The 23,453-nt window shown below is 33.6% G+C and overlaps 1 protein-coding gene across 2 annotated transcripts in view; it reads right to left on the bottom strand.

The window, feature by feature from the left end:
• The window catches only part of prkcbb (protein kinase C, beta b), a 261,820-nt gene that overhangs the window by 131,600 nt on the left and 106,767 nt on the right, over nt 1–23,453 (bottom strand). For both annotated transcript variants that reach the window (NM_200978.1, XM_005164005.6), the window contains 2 exon segments: nt 27–183; nt 18,956–19,084. In NM_200978.1, the coding sequence (NP_957272.1) occupies nt 27–183; nt 18,956–19,084 (286 nt within the window).

The raw sequence follows: 23,453 nt of genomic DNA, 5'->3' as shown, positions 1-23,453 counted from the left end.
CAGAAACAGACTGAGAGGATTCTTACAATGTGAAGGTCTCGTTCCATGTGGGATTCAGGCAGCACTTGATGGTCTTGGTCTTCTGTTTGCTCTCGCTCTTGGGGTCAGGGATGAGTTTTAGTTTGACGTAGGGGTCAGAGAGGCCATTGGGGTCCATGGGTACCAGGTTCTTTGCCTCTTTAACTGTAATGCAAAAAGGTATACGTTATACATTATAAACGCATACGGAAATCATGACTAGTATTTCAGCGGTTTAGTTCTTTTTAGTGTGCAATCAATAGCTATGTTTCCATCCAAAAATGTGAATTAACTTTATGCGCAAAACCGGAATACCGTATAAAAGCAGGGTTTCTGCAGGTTTCATCAAGTCAAATTTAACCCTCTACCGTATGGTGTTGCCATATGGCAACATGATATTTATGTTCATTTCACTGACATTATTTCTTTAACACCAACATTCTAATTTTTTTTGTTGGAAAGAGAAGACCATGGCTTAGCCAGTGATGTGCTTTGGTCAAGTTATATGACATACAGTGTTTTTCTGTATAGATTTCTGACAGACTGGTGTTTTTTGTGAGTAGTTGCTGAAAGCAAATGTAAATGTTAATAAAAACAAAGTATCAACTCATGTCAGATCCACAAAAAAATCTGAAACATCACCTCCAGTAAGTTATGATGACGTATTCTCAACTCAAGTTTTTATCAAATTAGTTGTTTGTAAATCGATCAAATGTACGTGTAACGGAGCCCAGCTAGTAAGTGCTGTGCAGGTAAACCTCACTCCTCTGACCTCTAGGTGCTCTAGCGACAGATGCTAGAGGCCATGGTCTTTAGCCTCCTTGTTAGCCTCCCATGCGGAAAGTTGTCGGTTCGATCCCAGCTCGGAGCGGGTTGGGTGGTGTAGGAGCGACGGGGTTACATATGTGGTCCAATAGTGGAATTGTGTCTGTTTACATGTTTTAAGAGACTTAGTTTAAGAGATTTAGAAATTGTAATTAAATAAGACTCGATAACGATTAACATGATTGAACACAAACACACTTTCGTAACTTGTTGGCTACTTCTGATGGAAAAAATGTGTAACATTAATTCACTAATTATTAGTCAAGTCATTCTTAGTTCAGTATTCAAACAGGGTTTCTGCAGGTTTCACCAAGTAAATTTAAGACTTCAAGACATTTTTAAGACCATTAAGAATGAAATTCAAGACTCATAAAAGGCTAAACACTAAGGAGTTTTTGAAATGGCCCAGATTGAAAGGTTTTTTATTTGCCCTATCAAAAATAATAATAATTTAATACATTTAATGATACAATAATGCAAAAAAAATTTTAAGATGTCTTTCAGCAGAATTTGTATGCCATTTTTTTCCACCTTTAATTCTCTTTAAAATAACATTTTAAAAAATGAACAAATGTTTTAAAAGTTTTCAAAACTATAATAAACTAAATCTATGCACAGCAATCTGTCCAGGTCCTCGGCACTAAATAAATGAAGCATTTTTAAACAAAAGTTATTGTAAGGAAAATAATAAATCATTATGGTAAATAGAGTTTAAAAACTGCCTTTTAAATCAATAGTTTAAAGTTTTATTGAGATGAATGGACCTGTTTAAAAAAAAAAGATTTAAGGTGCTAATAGCCTAGTGGTTAAGTGTGTCGACAAATAGCACCATAGTGCTCACAGAGACCTGAGTTAGATTCCTGGCTCAAGGTCCTTTGTCAACCCTTCCCCTCTCATCTTCTACCAATACTTTCCTGTTTGTAACCTCCACTGTCCGATCCAAATTAAAGGTGAAAAACTCAAAAAAAAAAAATTTAAATAAATAAATAAATAAATAAAAATAATAACAAAAATAATAAATAAATATTTAAGACCTACAACACAATATTTCAGTAAATTTAAGACTTTTTAAGGCCAAAAAATTTAGATTTTTAGATTTAAGACATTTTAATATATTATTCAAAAGATAAATGGCTCTGGCATGTATCAAAATTTAAAAGAAAATGTAGTTTGTGAAAATGATGTTGTTAAAGTGTTTTTGTCTTCTCAGAACATAATGAATGTTTACAATGTTGTTATTGAAAATCAAACCAAAAATTGATTTCTTAACTCTTCCGAGGTAAAAAGAAATGGTATTGTGTTGTTTAAAAATGTATATAAACATGTCTGAAAACATAGTACCTTTTCATTTTTGCAAAACAAATTGCTCTAAATGACAGCATTTTTATATTCAAAAATAACTACATTAATGTTTTAATCAAATGTATAATTAATCCAGAGAAACTAAGAAGTTTCAAATCACCTCTTATTTTTTCATCCTGTATCTACTGTAAATTGTTACTCAAGCTGTAAAGAGGTCACATATTTCTAAAACAAAAAGGTACTGAAAAAATGCTCAGGGTTGAATGTCAAGCATTTGATAAAATCCTCACGTCAAACCTTTAACCCTTAAAAGCAATAACTGCGGACCCAGATGCAAGTGAATGGCTGTCAGTCATTTATACTTGCGTCTCATGAGCCCTCAGGGCCCGTGTTGGGCTGAGATGCACACAGACTATCCAAGTAATTGGGGTTGACCTCGGCACTTGACCAGTACAACAATTAATGCAGGAGGCTGCTGTGGCCTTGAGATTTGTGGCTAGTGTAATTTCCATAATGAGTGGTGTGTGAAGGTAGGCTTAGTTGTTCATTAAGACGCGGCGTATTGCAGCACTGAGACAGAGAAAGAGAGAGATGAGCTTCTGCAACCACCAGGGCGGGGTTTATTTCGGCCAGTTAATAAACCTTACACAAAATGTTTGGAAAGACGTGCATAGTTTTTCAAAAAGGCAAGCATTTGTAACTAAAGGGTTTATATTCATATTGCTACAACAAAAATAAATATTTGTTAGATCACCATCTCCACGCCAGATTAAGAAGATCCCGCCCCGGACACCAGATCTTGTCAGAAAAAAATCTGTTTCTCCAGGTATCTGGACAACTTGTAAGCAGAGTTTCCAATACCCAAACCAGTTAACCAGTATTCCACTGAAGTAACTAAATAGGAGTATACCGAGAAAACCAGAGAGGAGCAGAAGCGGAAAAAGTAATCATGATAAAGAAAGAGCAAAGTTTATTGAATAATCTTAGTTGTGTAAGATTTAAAGTTTAGACTTCCACAAGCAACAGCAATGGGAAATTACTGCTTCACAACATTGTCCAGAGACAATACAGACCTTGAAATGGAGACATTCTCTTATCTCTTACTCATGAAAACAAGTATCGCTTGAATCCACAGTCATACAATTATAGCAATATGGAAAATTGGAAATAATAATGAAGCAATAACTATGAGAAAATAATAATAATAAAACACATAATAAAATGACAAATAATAAATCAATAATAATCAAATCATTAACTAATGATCAATATGAATTTAATTATGATTATATAAATGATTAAGGAACATATGATATAATAAAATAATTAAATGAAGAATAAATGTATAAAAACAAATGAAAATTAAACACAGTACAAATGAATGGTTGCTTTCTTGAAACAACACACACAAAAGTTTTCTACAAGGATTCTCAGATCCTTAGTTAGATTCTTCATATTGGTATCCATTTTTTGTACATTTTAGGTACTAAATTGAACCCTTTAGGTACAAATGTGCGCCTTTTCAAAATGTCCTGCCTTGCCTTCGCAAAACACGTGCTCTCATGAATAATTAAATAGCAGGATCTTCTCATAGGATAAAAGAATTCCGCTATGAATAATAATGAGAAATTAACGCATCATCACTCCACTAGCAGATATGCGCTACGTCACCGATTTTGATCTCGCCCCAAAAATTATTTTAAACCCAGAAGATCAAATAAGTTGACAAAAGCTCAGAATTATTCAGTTTTAACTGATGCTCAACTCACACAAATCTGTTAAAATTACTCCAAGGCGTCTCGAACCTTTAAATAAACGGGGAGAAATGAATTAATTTATTCCCAAGTGTGTGGAAAAGTTGAACATTGAATGTTCAGTTAATTTTTACATTTCCACTTGCACCATAAGGTCTGAAAACTGAAATATCGTTCCCCTCAGGAATGGGCAGTATTTATGATACATGTATTTCAAATACATATTTCAAATGCAAAATAGTATTTTGTCATTTGTATTTGACAGGTTTGATGACAATGGCTTAATATTTTGTATCAAAACACTTTAGTGTCCTTTGTAGTTTCAAAATACGGTAAAATACCAGGCAAGAAGTCTACAGTACATGATGACATCTTAAAAATGAGGCCTCTGATTGGTTGTTTTTCAGTTATTTGCTAAAGCTTGAGATCAGAACACAAAACTTTTTATGTTTTTAAGAAGGTAGACAATGACCTGTGTATGGATGGAAATTATGCTTAAAGTAATAATAGACAAATGGTGAGGGTATTCAGGAGCAGGTCAACAACCATTGATATAGTATACTGAGCAATGCTCTATTAAGACAATAAATATGTAGCTGTATTGTGTACGATTCATCTTCTTTGCTTATGAAAGGAGATTAAATAAAACATTAGTCCTGAAGATCAGAACATCATCAATCTCAGATGGAAATGCAGAGGATGTTTAGAAATATAAAACATCTAAATATGGTGTACTGGTGTTTTTAAGAGGGTAAACTGAGACTCTTACAGTAAAAAAGAACTAAAAGAATCTTGGGAAAATGAGTATACTGTACAAAATATATTTTGATACATTTGTGGCTGCTGTATTCTGCAGTTTATTGTGATACACTTAAAATTGGTGTATTTGGCATTTTATTGCCCATCCCTGGTTACATTCATACATTCATGCTATCAATCTGATAACAAAAAAAAAAATGTCATTAATATACACTGTAGTAGCATTGATATTCAAACAGTTAAGGCTGAAAGAAAATAATCCAAGGGATAGTTCATCCAGTTTGAGTTTCTTTTTTCGATGTAAGCAAAAACAAGATATTTTGAAAACTGTTGGAAACCAGAAGACATTGATTTCCATAGTATTTTTATACTCTGGATGCATACCTGTCAACTCTCCCGTTTTTCCCAGGATTTTCCCGTATTTTACAATTTTATTCCGCTATCATCTCGTAAAGGTTTTTTCCCGTATTTCTCCCATATTATTAACATGTCTATGAAGATTGGCAATAAACATTAAACAGCCGATCCTCCTTATACGCAAACCATACCGCCGAACTTCCAGCGGGCGCACCTTGCTCTTAAATGTAAATCTGTTCTGTGCTTTCATTTTATTTAGGCATGAAAACACTTTGAATTAAATATAATGTAAAAACGACTTGATTCCCTTCATTTCCATTACAGGCGCCATCGCCCCTCCTATGCAATCCTTAAAACAGTCAGTTTATGTAGCAGTGCGTGACTGTCCTACACATTCAATAGTGATAAACAGATGCAGTTTCACGATCGTATTCTGTAAACGCGATTTGAAGCAAAAGTGGACACTCTTTGTTTTGGGTGCGTGTTTAAACAGACATAAATACATAATAATGATAACAATAATAATATCTAAACATGTTGGCCTTGGTTCGTTTTCTTTTAAAAACAACACATTTTGTCTAAAGCCCTGCTCTCACTGTGAGACTTCAGCCACGATTTTGTCATCAGAAACAAATTTGAGAAATCCTAAAAGATTCCTGACATCCTAAAACCGGTGATCTTTGATCGTTGGTTTGACATGTTCACAGACAGCCGTTTAATGCCTGTTGCGATCAGATTTTTCCTTCGATGAAGATCTGACACTGCCACAAGATTACAGACACTTTCCTGCAGTGTGACAACAGCTGCGATGAGCTTCAATCCGAGAACCAATTGAAGCTCCGAATTTGATGAATGATGATTTGACGATTCAAACGACTGCAGAGAAATTTTTCTTTCTGAAAAATTGAGACACGCCGTGTGTAAAATTGCCATAACAGGTTGTTAATGTTTGCCGTGAGGAATAATTTCAGAATGCGGGATAGTGAAAGTGTCAGGGATGGAAGACGTCTAACTTTGGGGGTGTTTTCTTCCGTGTTTGGCGCATATTCATTGTAATTCAATTTGACTTTATGACAACTGAGATCTTACAGTGTGACATGGCAGCCATGTTCGTGCAGTCTGACATGCTACAATCAGTTAGGATTAAAAAAAAATCTATTTAAAAATCTATTTAAAAAATCAAAGAAAACAAAAGAAAATTGTAGATTGTAAGTGAGCCGGCCTTCAAATGAGCATAAAAAGTTAAGAAAACAATCAAATGCTTTCATAATAGATCTGTGCAGTGACACGTCTGTTATTTAATGTAATCAAATGAAAAATCAAAACGAGAGTAATCAGATTGTTTAAATTATACAGTGAACAAAAGGTTCATGAGATTTAATAACTTGATTCAATTTCTTTATAATAGCCTAGCTATTCATTTTAATAGGCTAAACTGTTTTATTTATTTGCAGCTTTTTCTAATGTATGCTATTTATTATATCCTTTGTAAAAATAATAATAATAATAGTAATAATAATAATAATAATAATAATAATAATAATAATGTAATAATGTAATATCCTTTATTTTTACATCCCAATGTTGACAGGTATGTATGAATGTCATGTGCTACCAGTTTCTAACATTCTTCACAATATCTTCTTTTGTGCTTAACAGAGTAGAGAAAAAAGAACTCTCAAATCTTTAGAACCACTTGAGGCTGAGTAAAGGGGAGTAAATTGTCATTTTTTGGGTGAACTAACCCTTTAATGCTTCTGGAAATGATTAAGCAGCGCTGCCCCCTCTAGGTTAAAAACACCACTGCAACTCAACACCAAATGATAGATTTATAAAAGAAAAAGGAGCATTCACAGCTCACAACAGACCTTGAAGCTGATTTAAGGCAAGATTTCTTCACAAAGTAAGATTCATTCACAGAAATAAACCGCACAACAAGCGCTAACAACATACTAAACAGGGTCACCCAGGGTTCCTCACTAACATTTATCAACCTGCAAGTGCTCTGCTGGTCAAATAGAGTGCAAGTGTGGGAAAGATGAGGTGGAAAGGACCTTTTAAAGGCAGAGTGGTCGCCCCATTTCCATGCAGGTATTGGTCAATTCATTAGCTTTAAGTGACAGGCCTTTGAAATGCGCGACAGGAAGTGGCCTCATTCATCTTACTGTACGCTCAGCAGATCTGCAGTGCCGTAGCGTGACATTAAATTATAAAGGACAGCGTGATGGATTAAAAATGTCTTTTGCGCTCAGGGCTGTCTGTGCCTCGCTTCTTTACATGGTGCAGCTCAGCTCATTAGCCGCTAGCGGGCTAAAGGCTGTTAGTTAATTCTACAGGCTCGCGGGGTGAAATGGCCCAGGATTGAGCTTGAAGAGAGGGACGCTTGGCTGAATATGGAGCAGTGTGTTGAGGCTAATGTCACACACACATATATACACACACTCACAGCTGCACGGATCCAGGCCTACTTCCATATATAAAAAAGCATTAGTTTAAGCAAAAACACATGTCTGTTATCACTTGCTCATGTTTTTTTCCTTCCATTGAAAACACAAACACGACACACAGACACACATACAAATTTAACATCTGCTTTATAATAAACCTTATTCTTTTTCATGCATTTTTTACATTCATAATTGTAAATTTTCAAATTGCAGGCCAGTATTTATAGCATTTATACAAGCAACTACAAATTACTTGCTTCCAATCTCAGATTCACTTAACAAGAAGGCAATCAAAGACAATTGGAATAATCTTAAATATGTATAATCTATTAAATCTCTAAATTGCTGTTATCATATTATTTTGCTACTTCACTCTCAATTTCCTTTCTATTATATATTTATCCTTAGACCAGATGACCTATCGATATCTCTTTAAATTTTGTTTGATTTCTTTACTTTTTTCCTATTGTTTCTCGTTTTCCATTCTTTATTGGCACCAAATAATCTAATGATTATTATTGTAAATGATGGGGACTAAATGTATCTTTGTTATACAATAAATGTAAAATAAAAAAATAAAAAAAGCACTAGCATACACATTTTTGTTTGTTTTTGGTATTTTTGTATACCATTGACTCCAATTGAGTGTACAATGTGGACCAAAACGTTTAAATAATAATAATAATAATAATAATAAAATAATAATATAATCAGCCGGATTGGAATGACCTGAGGATGAATAATGACGAGAACTCAAATTTGTTTTTAAACTGAGGTTCAGGGACACTCCATAAAAACTGTTTGAAAATAAAGAATAAAAAAGGAAAAATAAAAACAATAAATTAACAAATAAATTAATATAATGACATGAAAAATCATTATTAAGATAAATAAATATAAATTATATAAAATGTACGCTAATATAACAAAGATTTTGATCTGACTTTTTACATGAGACATGTGATCTGATTTTGATCTTCTTTTTACATGAGACATGTGAGCTTTACATGAGACATATTTTATCCTTTTGGCATCTTTGGCATAATATATATTATATTTTATATCATTAACCCAAAAAATACATAGCACTTAAAACCGCCATTAATTAAAATTGTATCATACCTTTCTCATTTTGTTCTTTTTCCAATCGCCTCTATTTATCAAGATATTTCTTTAACGTTTACATTTTTTTGTACATTTTCTGTAGCTTTACAATCACCTCCATTAATCACTATATTCCTTTCATAATTTATATTTGTACAACTTTTTAAATTAGTTAACACCCTGATCCATCATCTTTTCATTTATGGTTATTATTGTTTTTGAGGCATAACTTCAACACCAGCATGCGCCAGCACAATAAATACGCAACAATAGAAGTTATTTAATTAGAGAATATGATTAAAATAGTAAAACATTTTCTTTAGACAAATAAATGTACATTCATGCAAAACTAACAAAGTAGTTAATAACTACATAGAAATAATATATTAAAAATAATTATAATAATGCAAAAATGTGATGAAATATGATTTAAAAATATTTTTAAAATATCGGATTAAAATATAATACGATTATAAATTAATTATAAACAATTACATTTATGAAAAACAAATCAATAGAAAAGTAATATCTTTAATAGAGCCTAAATCTTTTCAATTACAGGATTACATTTTGGGATCTCTTGCTCAAGCATTGTAATATTTCAGGGTCTGTGACATCTAAAAGACTGAATATCCCTGTCTTGAACTGCTATTGGATCAATTTTCTCTTCATTTGTCTTCCAGAAAACTCATTTAATTGAGCTAATCTTCTGATCTGAAAAGTGCAAATTCCCCATGGAAATAAAAGTTTAATATCACAGATATAATAAAAAGTCAGTGGAAATTTATCATGGATATAATTTAATAAACAGTTTGAAAAGTGACTTTCATGAAAAAAATTATTGTATTAAGTGTGAAAGTTTACAAAAGATCATGTTACAGGGACAGTTTACCCCAAAACAACAATTCTGCACTCTTAAAAAACATTTCACTGCATAAAAAAAAACAAAAAAGGTCTTAATAATGCAAAAAAAAAAAAAAAAATTGTTTTTTAAATCATCATCTACAGGTTAAGAAAAAAATACATATATTTTAAGAATCAATCAGCGAAAGGCTCTATAGAGATCCAAAATGTTTCTTCTATGGTACTGGCATCAAACTCAGATCCTGGAGGGCCACCGCTCTGCACAGTTTAGCTTTATTCCTAATTAAACACCTGCTCAAACTAATTAAGTCCTTCAGGCTTGTTTGAAACCTACAGGTAAGTGTGTTGAAGCAGGGTTGCAACTAATCTCTGCAGGGCTGCAGCTTTCCAACCGAGTTTGACACCCATCACAGTGAAAACCCTATGAGTACTTTAATTTTTTAAGAGTTTGTCATAATTTATTCTCCAACTTGTATCTTTTTTTCTAATTTGCACCATTTTTTTTCAAAATCTACATTAAATGCATTATAGAATGACATATTTCAAGACTTTTAAAAGACATACAATATCAATGTGTAGTGAACACACCAAAATCTTAAGTGGTGTTTATGCAAATCATTATGCAGCTCTCAAATCATTTGTAAAGCTGGTGGTCAGACATCTTTAAAATCAAGTGCCACTGGTTTTCATGCATCTCATTCAGTGACTCTTTTTGATTTGAGACCTGCAAAAAATAAATTGCATCCATGCTTGATAATGTGAATAACGAACCGTGATTTTTTGCGGTACAAAAACAGATGGGAAGCTCTTAAAAATGCATTCAACAGAAAATCAGCATACAGTTTGGGAAGCAATGGTTAACAATACACAGAGTACAGAGGAGTCTGGAGTCTGCTAAGGCAATAGTGCCCTCTGCTGGACAATGGAAACATAACATTTTTTGTTTTTCCCCCCTCACTGGTTATAATTGAAGAGCATATCCTCCTCATGTGTTTGTATTTGTTTAGAGGTGATTCTATTCATGCCAAAAAAGAGACAAAAAATCTAAGGGTGCATCTCAATCAGCTTGTTCCATAGTCAGGGCACTGTTCATGGAGTCAGCCATTTTAAAGGAACCCTCCACACTTTATTTTTAAATAGGCTCATTTTACAACTTTAGCTTAGCATATACATCATTAAACCAAAATAGAATCTCCCTCATAAATTATTTTATCACATTTTTGATAAAATTCCTATTTAAAACTTAATTCTTTTGTAGTTCCAATGTGCACTAAAACTGACAGGAAACAAAAAGTTTTCATTTTCTCGGTCGGGTTCCAAAATAACAATGCCAGTGACTCGCGACTCCCAATATTCTTTAAGGTCGTTATAGATATAGAATTCTGGCACACAATGGCGCACACACAATAGGCCCAAGTCTAGTCTTGGTTTAATTTGGAGACTGTCCTCCATGTTCAGTTGTGACCTGTTTTTATTTTTAATGTATGCGAGTACAGTAAAGGTGTCAAAGTTTACCTGGTGCTATGAAATCAATGTGCTGATTCTGACACAATTGCTGTGTCTTTAATATAACGTAATAACACCAGGGGTTGCAAAGTATAGAAAAATAAAAAGGCTAATGGCTTTTATTTGCATGTTGTTGTTTTTTTATGTTTATTATAAACGTGTTAACAATGTTACTATTAACTGCTATTTGTTCTTCAGTAGGTTATGGATAAATATGGTGATTTTAATAACTGATAAATATTAATTATAAAACTGTAAAAAAATAAAATCTAAAATAAACAATTCTAAAAACAAATTAGATTTTTAGAAATCGTCAAGACTCCTCCTCATTGTGCCATTGACCTGACCCCCACATTGGGAACCACTGTTCTAGGTCAATACTCTCATTATGGCGTAGTAATCAAGAAACTTTGCTGTTGTACCATGTTGTAATATTATGCAGCACTGTTACCTTGTTCATTTTCTGTCGTCTTACTACACGATGTAACAACAGAAGAGTCAATCTTTAAATAGGAAAATTATCAAAACTCTTTATGAACATTTTTGAGCAAGATGCTAACTTGATTTAATAATCTATGCTAAGCTAAGGTAAAAGGGCTCCTGCTAGACCTGGAGGTCAGCTGAATAGATTGAAAAATAGTCAAACTCAGCTCTTTACTGTAGGTGACTTGTAAAATGAGCCCAAAAAAAAAAAAAAAAAAAAAAAGTGGAATTTTCCAAATTCCATTTCCAAAAACAGTTCCTTTCAGAACCGTCTCTATCACAAAATTCTTCGAGTGTACTGAGACATTTTCCCTGAAAAGTCCTAATATGTAAAAATCAGAGCGCTTAAGTGCTCACTACTTTAACAGAAGTTCTAAAGAGAAAATCCTGAAATGCGTTATCCAACTCAAACACAATGACAAATGTGTTTTAAAAATGTATTCATTTCTTTTAATTTATTTATATTTAGTTGTAAATAAACAGTTAGACATGTACAGAAAAAAACTACAAACTACACTTATAATTTATTCATGGTTGAAATGTTGCTGGTACATGAAACAGTCAAATTATTCATCTATAATCTACTTATAAAAATTTTATAAAATTTCAAAATTATCAGTTCTTAAATTGTTTATAAACTCCATTATGATGTAAAATGAGGATGTTCTATTGTAATGCTTTCTTAATGTGTAGTGAACTAAAGTCCTTACTGTCCTTACCAGTGCCCGAATTTGTGTTCACAACTTACTGATCTACGACCTCAGAAGCTAGGCAACTGATTGAGACGCACCCTAAGTGTGTGTTCTTGTGTTGCCATAGTCATCTGTAATGTAATAGTTGTTTAAGTAAGCCTATGGAATTTCACAATGAGCTTGACCACACCGCAATCCATCACCTTCGTTCTGCAGTTTGGACATCAGAGATCATTTGTTGTTCTTTGTTTCCTCTTTTTCTCAATGCTGTTGTCCTTTTTACTTTTGCTTTTACTTTTGTACTATACTACAATATAATTAGCCATATTCTGATGCAATTTTAAAGCAAAAACAAGTTTTAAACACAGAAAACAACAGGGGTCAAATTATACAGTTATCGATTACCTAGTAAAAACTAAAAATAATCTACTGATGATTATGTTAATACACACATTAACCATTTTTGAATATAATCCAGCACCAGTTAATTTATTCTAGTTGATGTATTAATAAAAGTAAAATGTCAGTGGAGGGTATTGTTGCATGTTTGTGCATAAAGAATAAATTAGTACAGGGTGAAAAGCGATTATTTACTTTACTCTAAATAGAGATTTTTAAGTTGATATAATTTGAATGATTGTGCAACATATATGTTCATTTTCTTAATGATTTTAAGACAACAGGTTTCCTCGCTTAAAGTAAAGTCAACTAATCACTTTAAAAACAACAGGTTTACTTTCTTTTTAAAATAAGGTCAACTAATTATTATAAAGCAACTTTTTTAAGTAGTCAACTAATAGCTTTTTAAACCTAATATGTAAAAGAGCAATATGTAATTCTTACAAGTTAAGTTATCTTCCTAGTGAGGGCTTTTTTACATTTATTTCCAACCCACCTGTATAAGACTTAAACTGCGTCTGAATTAGCAGTATTAAAAAGCATTCTTTTAAACTGTGAATGCATACAAAAACCAAGCAAAGAGATATTACTTCATGCTGTCAATCATTAAAGCTCGATGCAGACACTGTGGATTTGACACACTTACTAAAACAGTTATAGCCTAATAAAAATTGTGATTATACTACACATTGTATCTGGACTTTGTTTCTTATGATTCTATTTGCAAATGTGCAAAACTGATGCCACTGTTGTTGTGAGCTTTATTGATGTAGTGGATTCTGGACTGAGGCCTGGATCTGTGCAGCTGCATGAGTGTATATGCAACATTAGCCCCAACACACATCGCTGAACGTGAATGCTCTACATTCAGCCATGTGACCATAATTAGATAACCTGATTACACTGCACATCGTGTTTACACTTTGCTGGTTATCTGTGTATTTGGAAGTCTAGGGAATTTGAGTTTTATTGCAAGAGAACCATTATGAAAGTAGATTCTCCGTTTTCTGCACATTTCACAGGAAATTTTACTGGTTTTGTCTTTTTCAAATATTTATCCAATAATGTTCAACAGAGGGAGGATTTTTTACAGTACTTCCTGTAATATTTTTTCTTCTGCAGAAAGTTGTATTTGTTTCATTTCAGCTAGAATAAAAGCAGTTTTTATCCTGAGGATGTGTGTGTCTCCAAGTGACAGAGATACCCAGCTGAGAAGTATAGTCTGACACTATTTTTGCCGATTTGAACAAAGTTGATTGCTTAAAAGAAGATGGATAAAAGCAGTTTTTAATTTTTTAAATAATATTTTAAGCTCAAAATTATTAGCCCCCTTAAGCAATATTTATTTTCGATTGTCTACAGAACAAACCATCGTTATAAATGATTTGTATATTTACTATAACTTAATTTACATAATTAACCTAGTGCTGTCATCATGGCAAAGATAAAAGAAAATTAACTAGTTAACTAGTAAAAATTTGTTTAAAATTTTTTTTTTTAAATGTTTAGAAATGTGTTGAAAAAAAATCTTCTTTTCTATTGAACAGAAATTGGTCAAAAATATATAAAATACAGGATGGGCTAATATTTCTGATTGCAACTGCACATGTTCTAAAAGGTTTCGACTCTCTTTCGGGTTAAGCGCAATTATACAGAGGTCTATTTTTAATTAGTATTAAAGAAACTAATTTACAACAACTTTTGGTTATTGTACCTATTACTGCACCTATTCATTTTCACCCCACACCTACCTTAAAAAAAGATTTAATCAAAAATAAAACCTAATCACATGTGAGGTAGCAGTCCACATGTAGGGCTCTGTATTCATATTCGTATTGCAATATGAATATAACTTCACCAGATGATTTGAATAACTCAATTTAGGAAGATTTTATTAAATTAGATGGGAACAGGAATGATCAAGTCTTTTTCCATGCAGTGCATCTGCATAAATAATCATTAATTACAAGCATATTTATTAAAAGTAAAAGTTAAATGACCAGTGCTTTATAGTTTTCTGGGGAGTCTAACAGTATTCAGGTACAGAACATTGTCACCATTGTATAAATAAATTATTTATATATATATATCTTTTTTTTTAACATTAATATAATAGATAATAATCTAAGCCAGCAAGGCTACTATTGCAGATAAACACATTCTGATATCAATGCTCAAACAATTTATTGTTCAGCCCTAGTGATGGCTTCAAATATTTTCTGACACAAAAAAGATTCTGTCATGAAACGCAATGTGCTTCTACAATATACATATTCATTACCTTACTGGTCTAAGAAACATTGTGGGGGGAAAAAAGGCCAATTATTAATCATTTGGACCGCAATCAAAGCTTGACATTAACACTTGCCAACTTACCAATCTCTTCAATAGCCTCTTTGGCGGGCTGAAGTAAATACAACAGGACTTGACAGGACAAGTGTATTTTTTGGAGGGGCAAATGAAAGAACAATATACTTTTTAGACCATCAATTGATCTTAAACAATAAACTACACTCTCAGAAATAAAGGTACGCAATCTGTCACTGGGGTGGTTCCTTTTCAAAGGTACAAATTTGTACCTAAAAGGTCCATATAAATACCTTATAGGTATATTAGTATCTAAAAAGTACAAAATTGTTCCTCTTAAAATTGGTACTAATATGTACCCTTGAGGTATTACTATGGACCTTTATTTCTGAGAGTGTAGAGACATTTCTGCAAGAGTGGTTCAGAATTTCATCTGAAAGTGTGTGTGTTCTGTGTGTGAGAAAGAGAAATAAAACTTATAGATCAATAAAACTGTTGAGCACAACTGTATGGACAACCTAGAACAAACATAATGTGCTCATAATAAGTTAAATAAGCTCATTTGACATAATAATACCATTAAATAGGCATAAAATTACTGGAATGACTTCACTGGTTAATTTAAAAATGCACTGTTCACACACAGGAAAATCACAATTCCAGCAATTTACTAGTAATGTTACACTTCTCATTTCAGCAAATTGCTGGAAAAATGTTCAATTATTTTTAAATGGTCCTTTTCACTATGATCTCGTCACAGCAGTTTACTTGTCATTTTTCAGACTGTATGTCATAAAAGGGATATTGACTTCAAATTACAAATAAGTATTTTTTTATGAAAATAGTTCTGAACAAAGACCGCAGCAAAATGAGATTCCAGTTTTAAAATGTTATAATTTCATATGAAAGATGAAAAGGTAAGGTCAGGTGATTTTAGGCTACATTAAAAACATATTTTGCTGCTTGTTAAAACTACTTTTTTTTTTTTTAGATTAATTGAAACAACACTATTCTTCACATTTGTGGAGGACAACGTAATTGTTTTATGTTCAAAACGTAAATTTATCAAGTGCGATTTTTACTGCATTTAAAAGTAGACACTTTAAGCTGTCTGTTATACGTCTCAGTTTTGTGTGTCTTGTTTTTGTGGAGTTTCCGTTAATTTTAGTGACTCGTTTCTAAAAACAGTTCACGGGTGATACAAAACAAAGAATGCGTACACTGTTTATTTCCTTATTTTGCAAAAGCACACACTTTTGTTATTATTATGAGATCAATAATCATTGCTCAAAACCACGCCTCCTCCAAAATACATGAACATGCACAGACAGACCTGAGGCTCAAGTGACAAGATGAGAGGGTAAGATTACCTGATGTCTCATCAACCAGTGAGAAAACATCACAGGACAAAAGCGCATATATTAAAGAAGTATCATGAGTCAGTCTGCAGAGTGGGACATGCTAATGATGTACCTGTCTGAGTGAACAGATTATGCAAATCAATGTATTGACAGGCCGGTAGGACAGCTTATCATAATGTTCAAACCGGACATTTTAATAAGAGGATTTTTTTTTTTTTCGATTGTATGCCTCTCATAGGCTTTATACTGTCAATCAATATCTACTCGATGCTGCCCTTATGAAACTCAAAATAGTCACATCAATCTTTTGCTGGTAGATTTCAGTGGCTGAACAACACAACCATGTATATAATCCATTCATTAAAAAACAGCATCTACATAAGCTTTGCGTGACTAAAATTGTTTTAAAACACAACATTTCCTGTCTAACAGAAATACTTCAGCCATGGTGTCGTCCTTCCTCTAGCAGGCAAAAATAACTTCAATATTAATTTAGCATTTTTAAAGTTTTGATGAAATTCAATTTCAATTCAATTTATGTTTATTTCTATTGCATTTTTACAATGTAGATTCTGTCAATGCAGCAGGGTGTGACGAGACACTTGCTCCACGAGACTAGACACAAGATTGGGTTCACGAGAACAAGACAAGATTTTTGACTTTTTTAAAAAACAAAATGTTATCTTTAATAATGAAACGTATGAATAGAAAATAGTCATTTATTCAACTGAAAAAATAAAAAATAAATGAATAAATCACAAAATGCTAAAAAACGTAGGTGCGAGGTCTTTTAAGGATATGCAAACACTGCAAAAGGTTTTGCCATACTCTCTACAGTCTGACTTCTCCCCTGTACAATTTCACATGAGAAATCCAACTCCTTTTTACATATTGAGCATAAAAATTAAAAAAAACGTATAAATAAAATAAATTTTATAAAATATAATTACATGAAGAACACTGTAAATGCAAACATTAAGTGTCTCTATAGCACTTAACTTAGAAGTTCTAGTAAATTCCAGTTTTCAGAGTTGAAGTTGAGTTTAGTTCAGTTCAGTTCAGTTCAGTGTGGTTTAATTCTCACCGCTGAAAGTCCAAACAAGAGCAAATCCATTAATGCACAGCTCCACAAGTCCCAAACCAAGCATAATCAGCATTTACCGCCACACAGCCATATTACCCTGCAGCCCAAGACCGGTTACTCACTGAAGCTAAGCAGGGCTGAACCTGGTAAGTACCTGGATAGCGCTATATAAATACACCTTACAATACTGTCACTCTCTTTCTCATATGCACATGTCATAAATGTGGCACAAATGCACATGCAAATGGCAGTCAGCTCTGCATGAACAGCTGCGCAGTTGTACAAGTCTACATTTGTTGACAGACAGTTTGGGCTACTTTAAAAAATGATGGGAATTGTCAGCAGTTTTTAATCTTATGCCTTGCCGAGAATATAAAAATACATATAAATACATTTAGATTATTCACTTTAATCATTATTATTGGAATGTGAAGAGACTTTCAACCAGCACAACAAAAATGTTTCTGAAGACAATCACCTACTGCACCTTTAAGGTAACTTTAAGCACACAATAGTCAACTTCAATCCTTTAAAATGGAATTTCCAAATAACAAAACAGCCTTCAGTGAGAACAATGAGAGGCAAGTAACTTAGAAAACCACTCGTCACAGTGAATATTGAGTAAATAGTAAGGCCACTGCCACAATAATAGTATGATACCCCTGAAAAGCAGCGTACAATATGGTTAAAACTCAAAGCTTAATCCTAATTAATTAATGTGTGTTTGTGCTCAAATTGTTAAGACATTAGTATCATCAAAATGTAAGCGTGTGTATGTGTTTGGCCCAATTTAAAGAATTAAACACTAGGCATGTGATGATAACCGGTTACAAGGTTTACCGCGGTTTGAAAAAAGTCAAGGTTTTTAAAAACCACAAAAATTCTGTCATACCGTTCCTAAGGTATATGTAAGGTTTAATGTGTGTTTTCTTATGCGTTGTAAAGAAAGCAGTGCTTTTGAAACTAATGAAGGTACAGTAGCAGAAGTCAATGATTTAATTATTTAGCCTGACATCTTTACTGTCCAAAAAATTATACATGTTTCCTAAAATGAAATATATTGTGTTAAATATTGGAAAGTTTTTTTTTTTTTTTTTTTTTACCCAGACATTTAAAAATAACTTAATTTGAGAGCAGTAATCACAAAATCATGAAACTGTGGTATTTTTATCCCAGGTTTGTTTATCCAATACTGTCAGAAACTTATACCAGACCATGCCTCTTACACACAAAAGATTTTAAAAAATCATGTCGCTGCAAATGGCACAAACTTAGACCAATCAGTTTTCATTTCTGGGTGAATCTTTTCTTTAAATATAGCTGTCCTTTCCCTAAAACAATCTACATACACCATCAAAACCCCTGAAATAGTACATGCAGTACACAGTACATCTGGTAATGCTTTTGATTCACCACTAGGAGGAATCAGACGCTAGGAAATACACTAGCCTTCAAAGCGGCACACACTTCACGCTTAAACTGAATGCATTCATACTAGATGTGCCATATTAAGTGCATTTTTGGCTGTTCTACAAGGGTCAAATGGAGGCATGTGTGTGGTATCCAGAGGTCCTGGACCTAGCAGTGAGTGGTGCACTATTTGGGAAGCAGTGAGTGAACACGTGTGCAGCAATGATGTGTGCGTGTGTGCATGTTGTATGTGTGTGTGAGTGAGTGGGCAGCGGTGACTCACTGCTGACGGTGAGCACATTGTTCTTGATCTCTGCAGTGATTTGGATGCGGCCCCTCCTCTCGGTGTGGTCAGTCCCACACAGACTCGGCACGTTGGCCACACAGCGCTTGTGGATGTTCATCATGCAGTCTGGATGGATGGATGGTTGGAGGGAGGGAGACAGAAAGAAGGAGAGATGTTACATCATAACTCTACATTTCACTCGAAGAACACAGTGTTTTAAGGCATTGTGTTTCAAAGATGATAAATCAAGCTATACATGGTGACCTTTTAAAGGCCAGACAAAAAGGCAAAGTGCTATCTTCTACCCAAGACCTGTTGAGCAAATTCTGCAAGTATAAAAAGGACATGTTTAGCATGACTCATAAAAGTCTCCTACTGACATGCAGACTGCATAAAATGTATGCTTTATAAGTGAAGGCACTGACAAATGCAAATCTGGTGTCACTTATGCAATACATATGATAAAGAAGAAGCCACAATTAGCAAAATGTATGAATGGATATACCTTTTAATGAATACATTGGTAACACTTTACAATAAGGTTCATTAGTTAATGCATTTACTAACATGAACTAATCATGAACAACACATGTACAGCGTTTATTAATCATAATTGAACATTTACTAATGCATTAATAACATCCAAGTCCATGCTTGTTAACATTAGTTAATGCACCAAGAGTTAACATGAACTAACACAGAACAACTGTATTTTCATTAACTAACGTTAACTAACATGAACAAATACAGTAGTAGATGTATTGTTCATTGTTTGTTCATGTTAGTAAATGCATTAATTAACATCAACTAATTAACCTTATTGTAAAGTGTTACCAATACATTCATAATGTTTTAACAAATCTTTATTAATAATTACATATTTTTATGTCAAACGCTTTTAATTCAATTCATGTTTATTACTTAAGCACTATTACAATTTAGATTGCATCAAAGCAGCTTAACACAGAAGTTCTAGTAAATTGAAACAGTGTCAGTCTAGTTTTCAGAGTTGAAGTGCAGTTTAATTCAGTTCAGTGTGGTTTAAATTTTACTGCGGAAAGTCCAAACACTGAAGAGCAAATCCATGGATGTGCAGCTCCACAAGTCGCAACTAAGCAAGCGACAGTGGCGAGGAACAAACTTAACCAACTGACGAAGAGAAGGAAAAAGAAAACAGGGAGAAACCAAGCTCTGTTGGGCACGACCATTTCTGCTAAATCAACTATTCTATTAGTAAATTAAATCTTGATAATTAAATATCTGAATAAGTGAATGTCTGATTGCAGACACAACAGTAAAAGTACTCGAAGACTTATGGACCGAAATATGGATTGTTGCATGTTTAATTTCTCATGTTTAAATTGAAGATAAGACATCATAGCAGCACTATGAATTCAGAGTGCCCGTGTTTCTCAACCACGATCCTGGACGACCACCAGCTCTGGACATTTTCAATGTCTCCTTAACCAAACACACCTGATTCAGATCGACAGCTCATTAGCAGAACGAAAGACCTGTAATGAGTGTGACAGGCGAAGGAGAAATCCAAAACATGCAGTACAGGTGGTCCTCTAGGAATGTGGTTGAGAAACACTGCCTTAATCTATAGATTGGACCTAAAAGCAGTATATAATAATAATAATAATATTAATAATAATAATAGTATTTTTATAATATTATCATTATTTTAGTTTTTATTATTGTTATTAGTAGTAGTAGTTGTAATAGTAATAACTATTATTTTTATTTATTTAAATTTTTATGGTCACATTTTATTTTAGGGTACGATTCTAACTACTATTAACCCATTAACTATTGCTTTTGAGACAAAATTTTGCCAATTTTCTGCTTATTAATAGTTCTTTAGTTAGGTTTAGGTATTAGCAGAGTTTGTTTGTGGAAAATATCATGTGAAATATGTACTTTATAAGTACAAATAAAGAGCCGATATCTTAATAGTAGGCATGTAATAATACACTAATTAATAATGAGATTAAGATTGAGATGAGATTGGTACTCAAATTATCAAATAAAAGTGTTACCATATTTTTCTCGATTCCTGTTATTTTTCAAAAAGTTAAACTGTTTACACAATATGGTGTCATACAACAAATTATGACACAATAAAACTGCTTCACCTCACATTTCACTGATGTTAATATTCAGACAAATGTAGTAATCTGTAAGACTTAATAAGTGACAAAAATTACATTATTACAATATTATTCATAATTTTCTTGATATTCATTTATTTTCCCTTTATTAATCTAGGGTCACCACAGCAGAATGAACCGCCAAATTATCCAGCATATGTTTTACGTAGCGGTACCCTTTTAACTGCAACCCATCACTGGGAAACACATTCACACACATACACTATGGACAATTTAGCTTACCCAATTCACCTACTGCATAGTGCATGTATTTGGACTGTAGAGGAAACCGGAGCGATTTTCTTGATATCTAATACCATATTAGCTGGTTTTGGAACAAATGAATAGTCTTTTCTCTAATGTGTATATGTGACCAGGAACAGACTACTGTATTTCTCATGTCATGCTAATTTCTCTTGCTAATGTCGTCACCAGCTATAAGCAGGTGCTTATTTGTGCTCCAGCATGCTGTTATCTGCTTCTTAATTTGCTTAGCAAGCGTGGCAATCCAACACCATCACAAATACTTTGAACCGGTCTTTACTGTCAGCAGGGGCTGAAGAGCAAAGCCATAGCAATGATGCTAATCACTGTTATGATGCTATTGTTGTGTTGGAGGCCACAGGCCAAACACAAGCAGCCGGACTGGACACAAGTTTACATAACAAATAGTGACAAAGGCACAAGCTACTTCTGAAAACAACTGTGAATAAAGCAAGCGCGAGCTCTCTGTAATCCCTTATGTGCTACAGCACTTCTCCACAGTTCAGTCAGAAGTGTGACAGACCGCAAGCCATAGCTGGAGTGTAAACACAGTGGAGGACCCCGGAGAAGAAACTAAACAAAGGTAATTATAGCTCTCACAGTCTGCAACCATAACAACATTGTGTCAGGTTTCAGGATGATGATGATGTGGAGCGCCTTGTTTTTTACACCACCTGTCTGCTCACTTGTCTGTCGTCCATTAATAAGACTAAAGATCCGCTGGTTAATATGCTGGACAATATGCCAACAATCAGGTACATGGCGGTGAATACCTGTGCCCCGGAGGCTCGGACAGCTGCTAAGTGAGTGAAGCATTTTGAATGTTTTATGTATTGGTCACTGGATAAGAGGCTGGCTACTGTGAGATGGAAAATCTCTTTGTAAACGGGACTTCATACAGTCTGGTTATGTTCACAGGATGTCCGCCTCGCAGGGATACGTAACACAGATCCATCATACTAGGGTTGCATGGTACACAGTACATACACTGGCTTCCAAAAAGGGGGAGAGGGACTGATGTAGAAACATTTTGCACATTTTGAACAGGCTTTCAGCACAGTTTGACTGTTTGTAAATATCTGTGATGTAAAATTACGCTTTGGGGTATAGTCGAAATGCATGATTCTTTCAAAATGAAAAGATGTAAAGCATAAACACTACCTGATAAAGGTCTTGTCGCCTATCCCAGTTTTAGGAACAAAAATTAATAACTTGACTTCTAGTTGATGATTTGGTATTAGAAGTGGCTTAGGATTACCTATGTGAAAAAGGACTTTTAAAAATTCCACATTTTTCAAGTGCCTTGGACTGATTTTTGCAAAAAAAATTATTTTTTAAAGTCATTTGGAATAGCAAAGAAAGCATTCTTGCAGGATCCTCAGAGTTCATCAAGATTCTTTTGATTCATTTTCAATGCCTCCTTCTTTATATTACCCCAGACGTGCTCAATAATGTTCATGTTTGATGACCGGACTGGCCAATCCTGGAGCATCTTGACCTTTGCTTTCAGGAACTTTGATGTGGAGGCTGAAGTATAAGAAGGAGCGCTATCCTGCTGAAGAATTTGCCCTCTCCTGTGGTTTGTAATGTAAAGGGCAGCACAAATGTCTTGATACCTCAGGCTGTTGATGTTGCCATCCACTCTGCAGATCTTTCGCACGCCTCCATACTGAATGTTACCCCAAACTATGATTTTTTTTCTTCACCAAACTTGACTGATTTCTGTAAGAACCTTGGGTCCATGTGAGTTCCAAATTGGTCTTCTGCAGTATTTGTGATTTTTAGGATGCAGTTCAATGTGAAAAATGTACTGTCTGCCATTTTTCCAAATTATCAACTAGAAGTTATTATTTGTTTCTCGTACAACTGGGATCGATGACAAGACTTTCGTTATGCAGTGTATGTGTTGTTGAAGCAACATTGTATTTTTTCTGTCACACATGACAAAAACGAATATAATCAGTAGTGTCAATATAAAAAATGTAGTAAATGGTTAAACTTTCTTTCCTTCTACATGGATCTCTTGTTATAATTATGCTTTGTTTTATTCATATATATATATATGTATAGGTATAGTG

The sequence above is a fragment of the Danio rerio genome, chromosome 3 (assembly GCF_049306965.1).
Source record: "Danio rerio strain Tuebingen ecotype United States chromosome 3, GRCz12tu, whole genome shotgun sequence".
Classification (NCBI taxonomy): Eukaryota; Metazoa; Chordata; class Actinopteri; order Cypriniformes; family Danionidae; genus Danio; species Danio rerio.
Note: the sequence above shows the minus strand (reverse complement) of the source record. Positions and strands in the feature narration are given on the sequence as shown.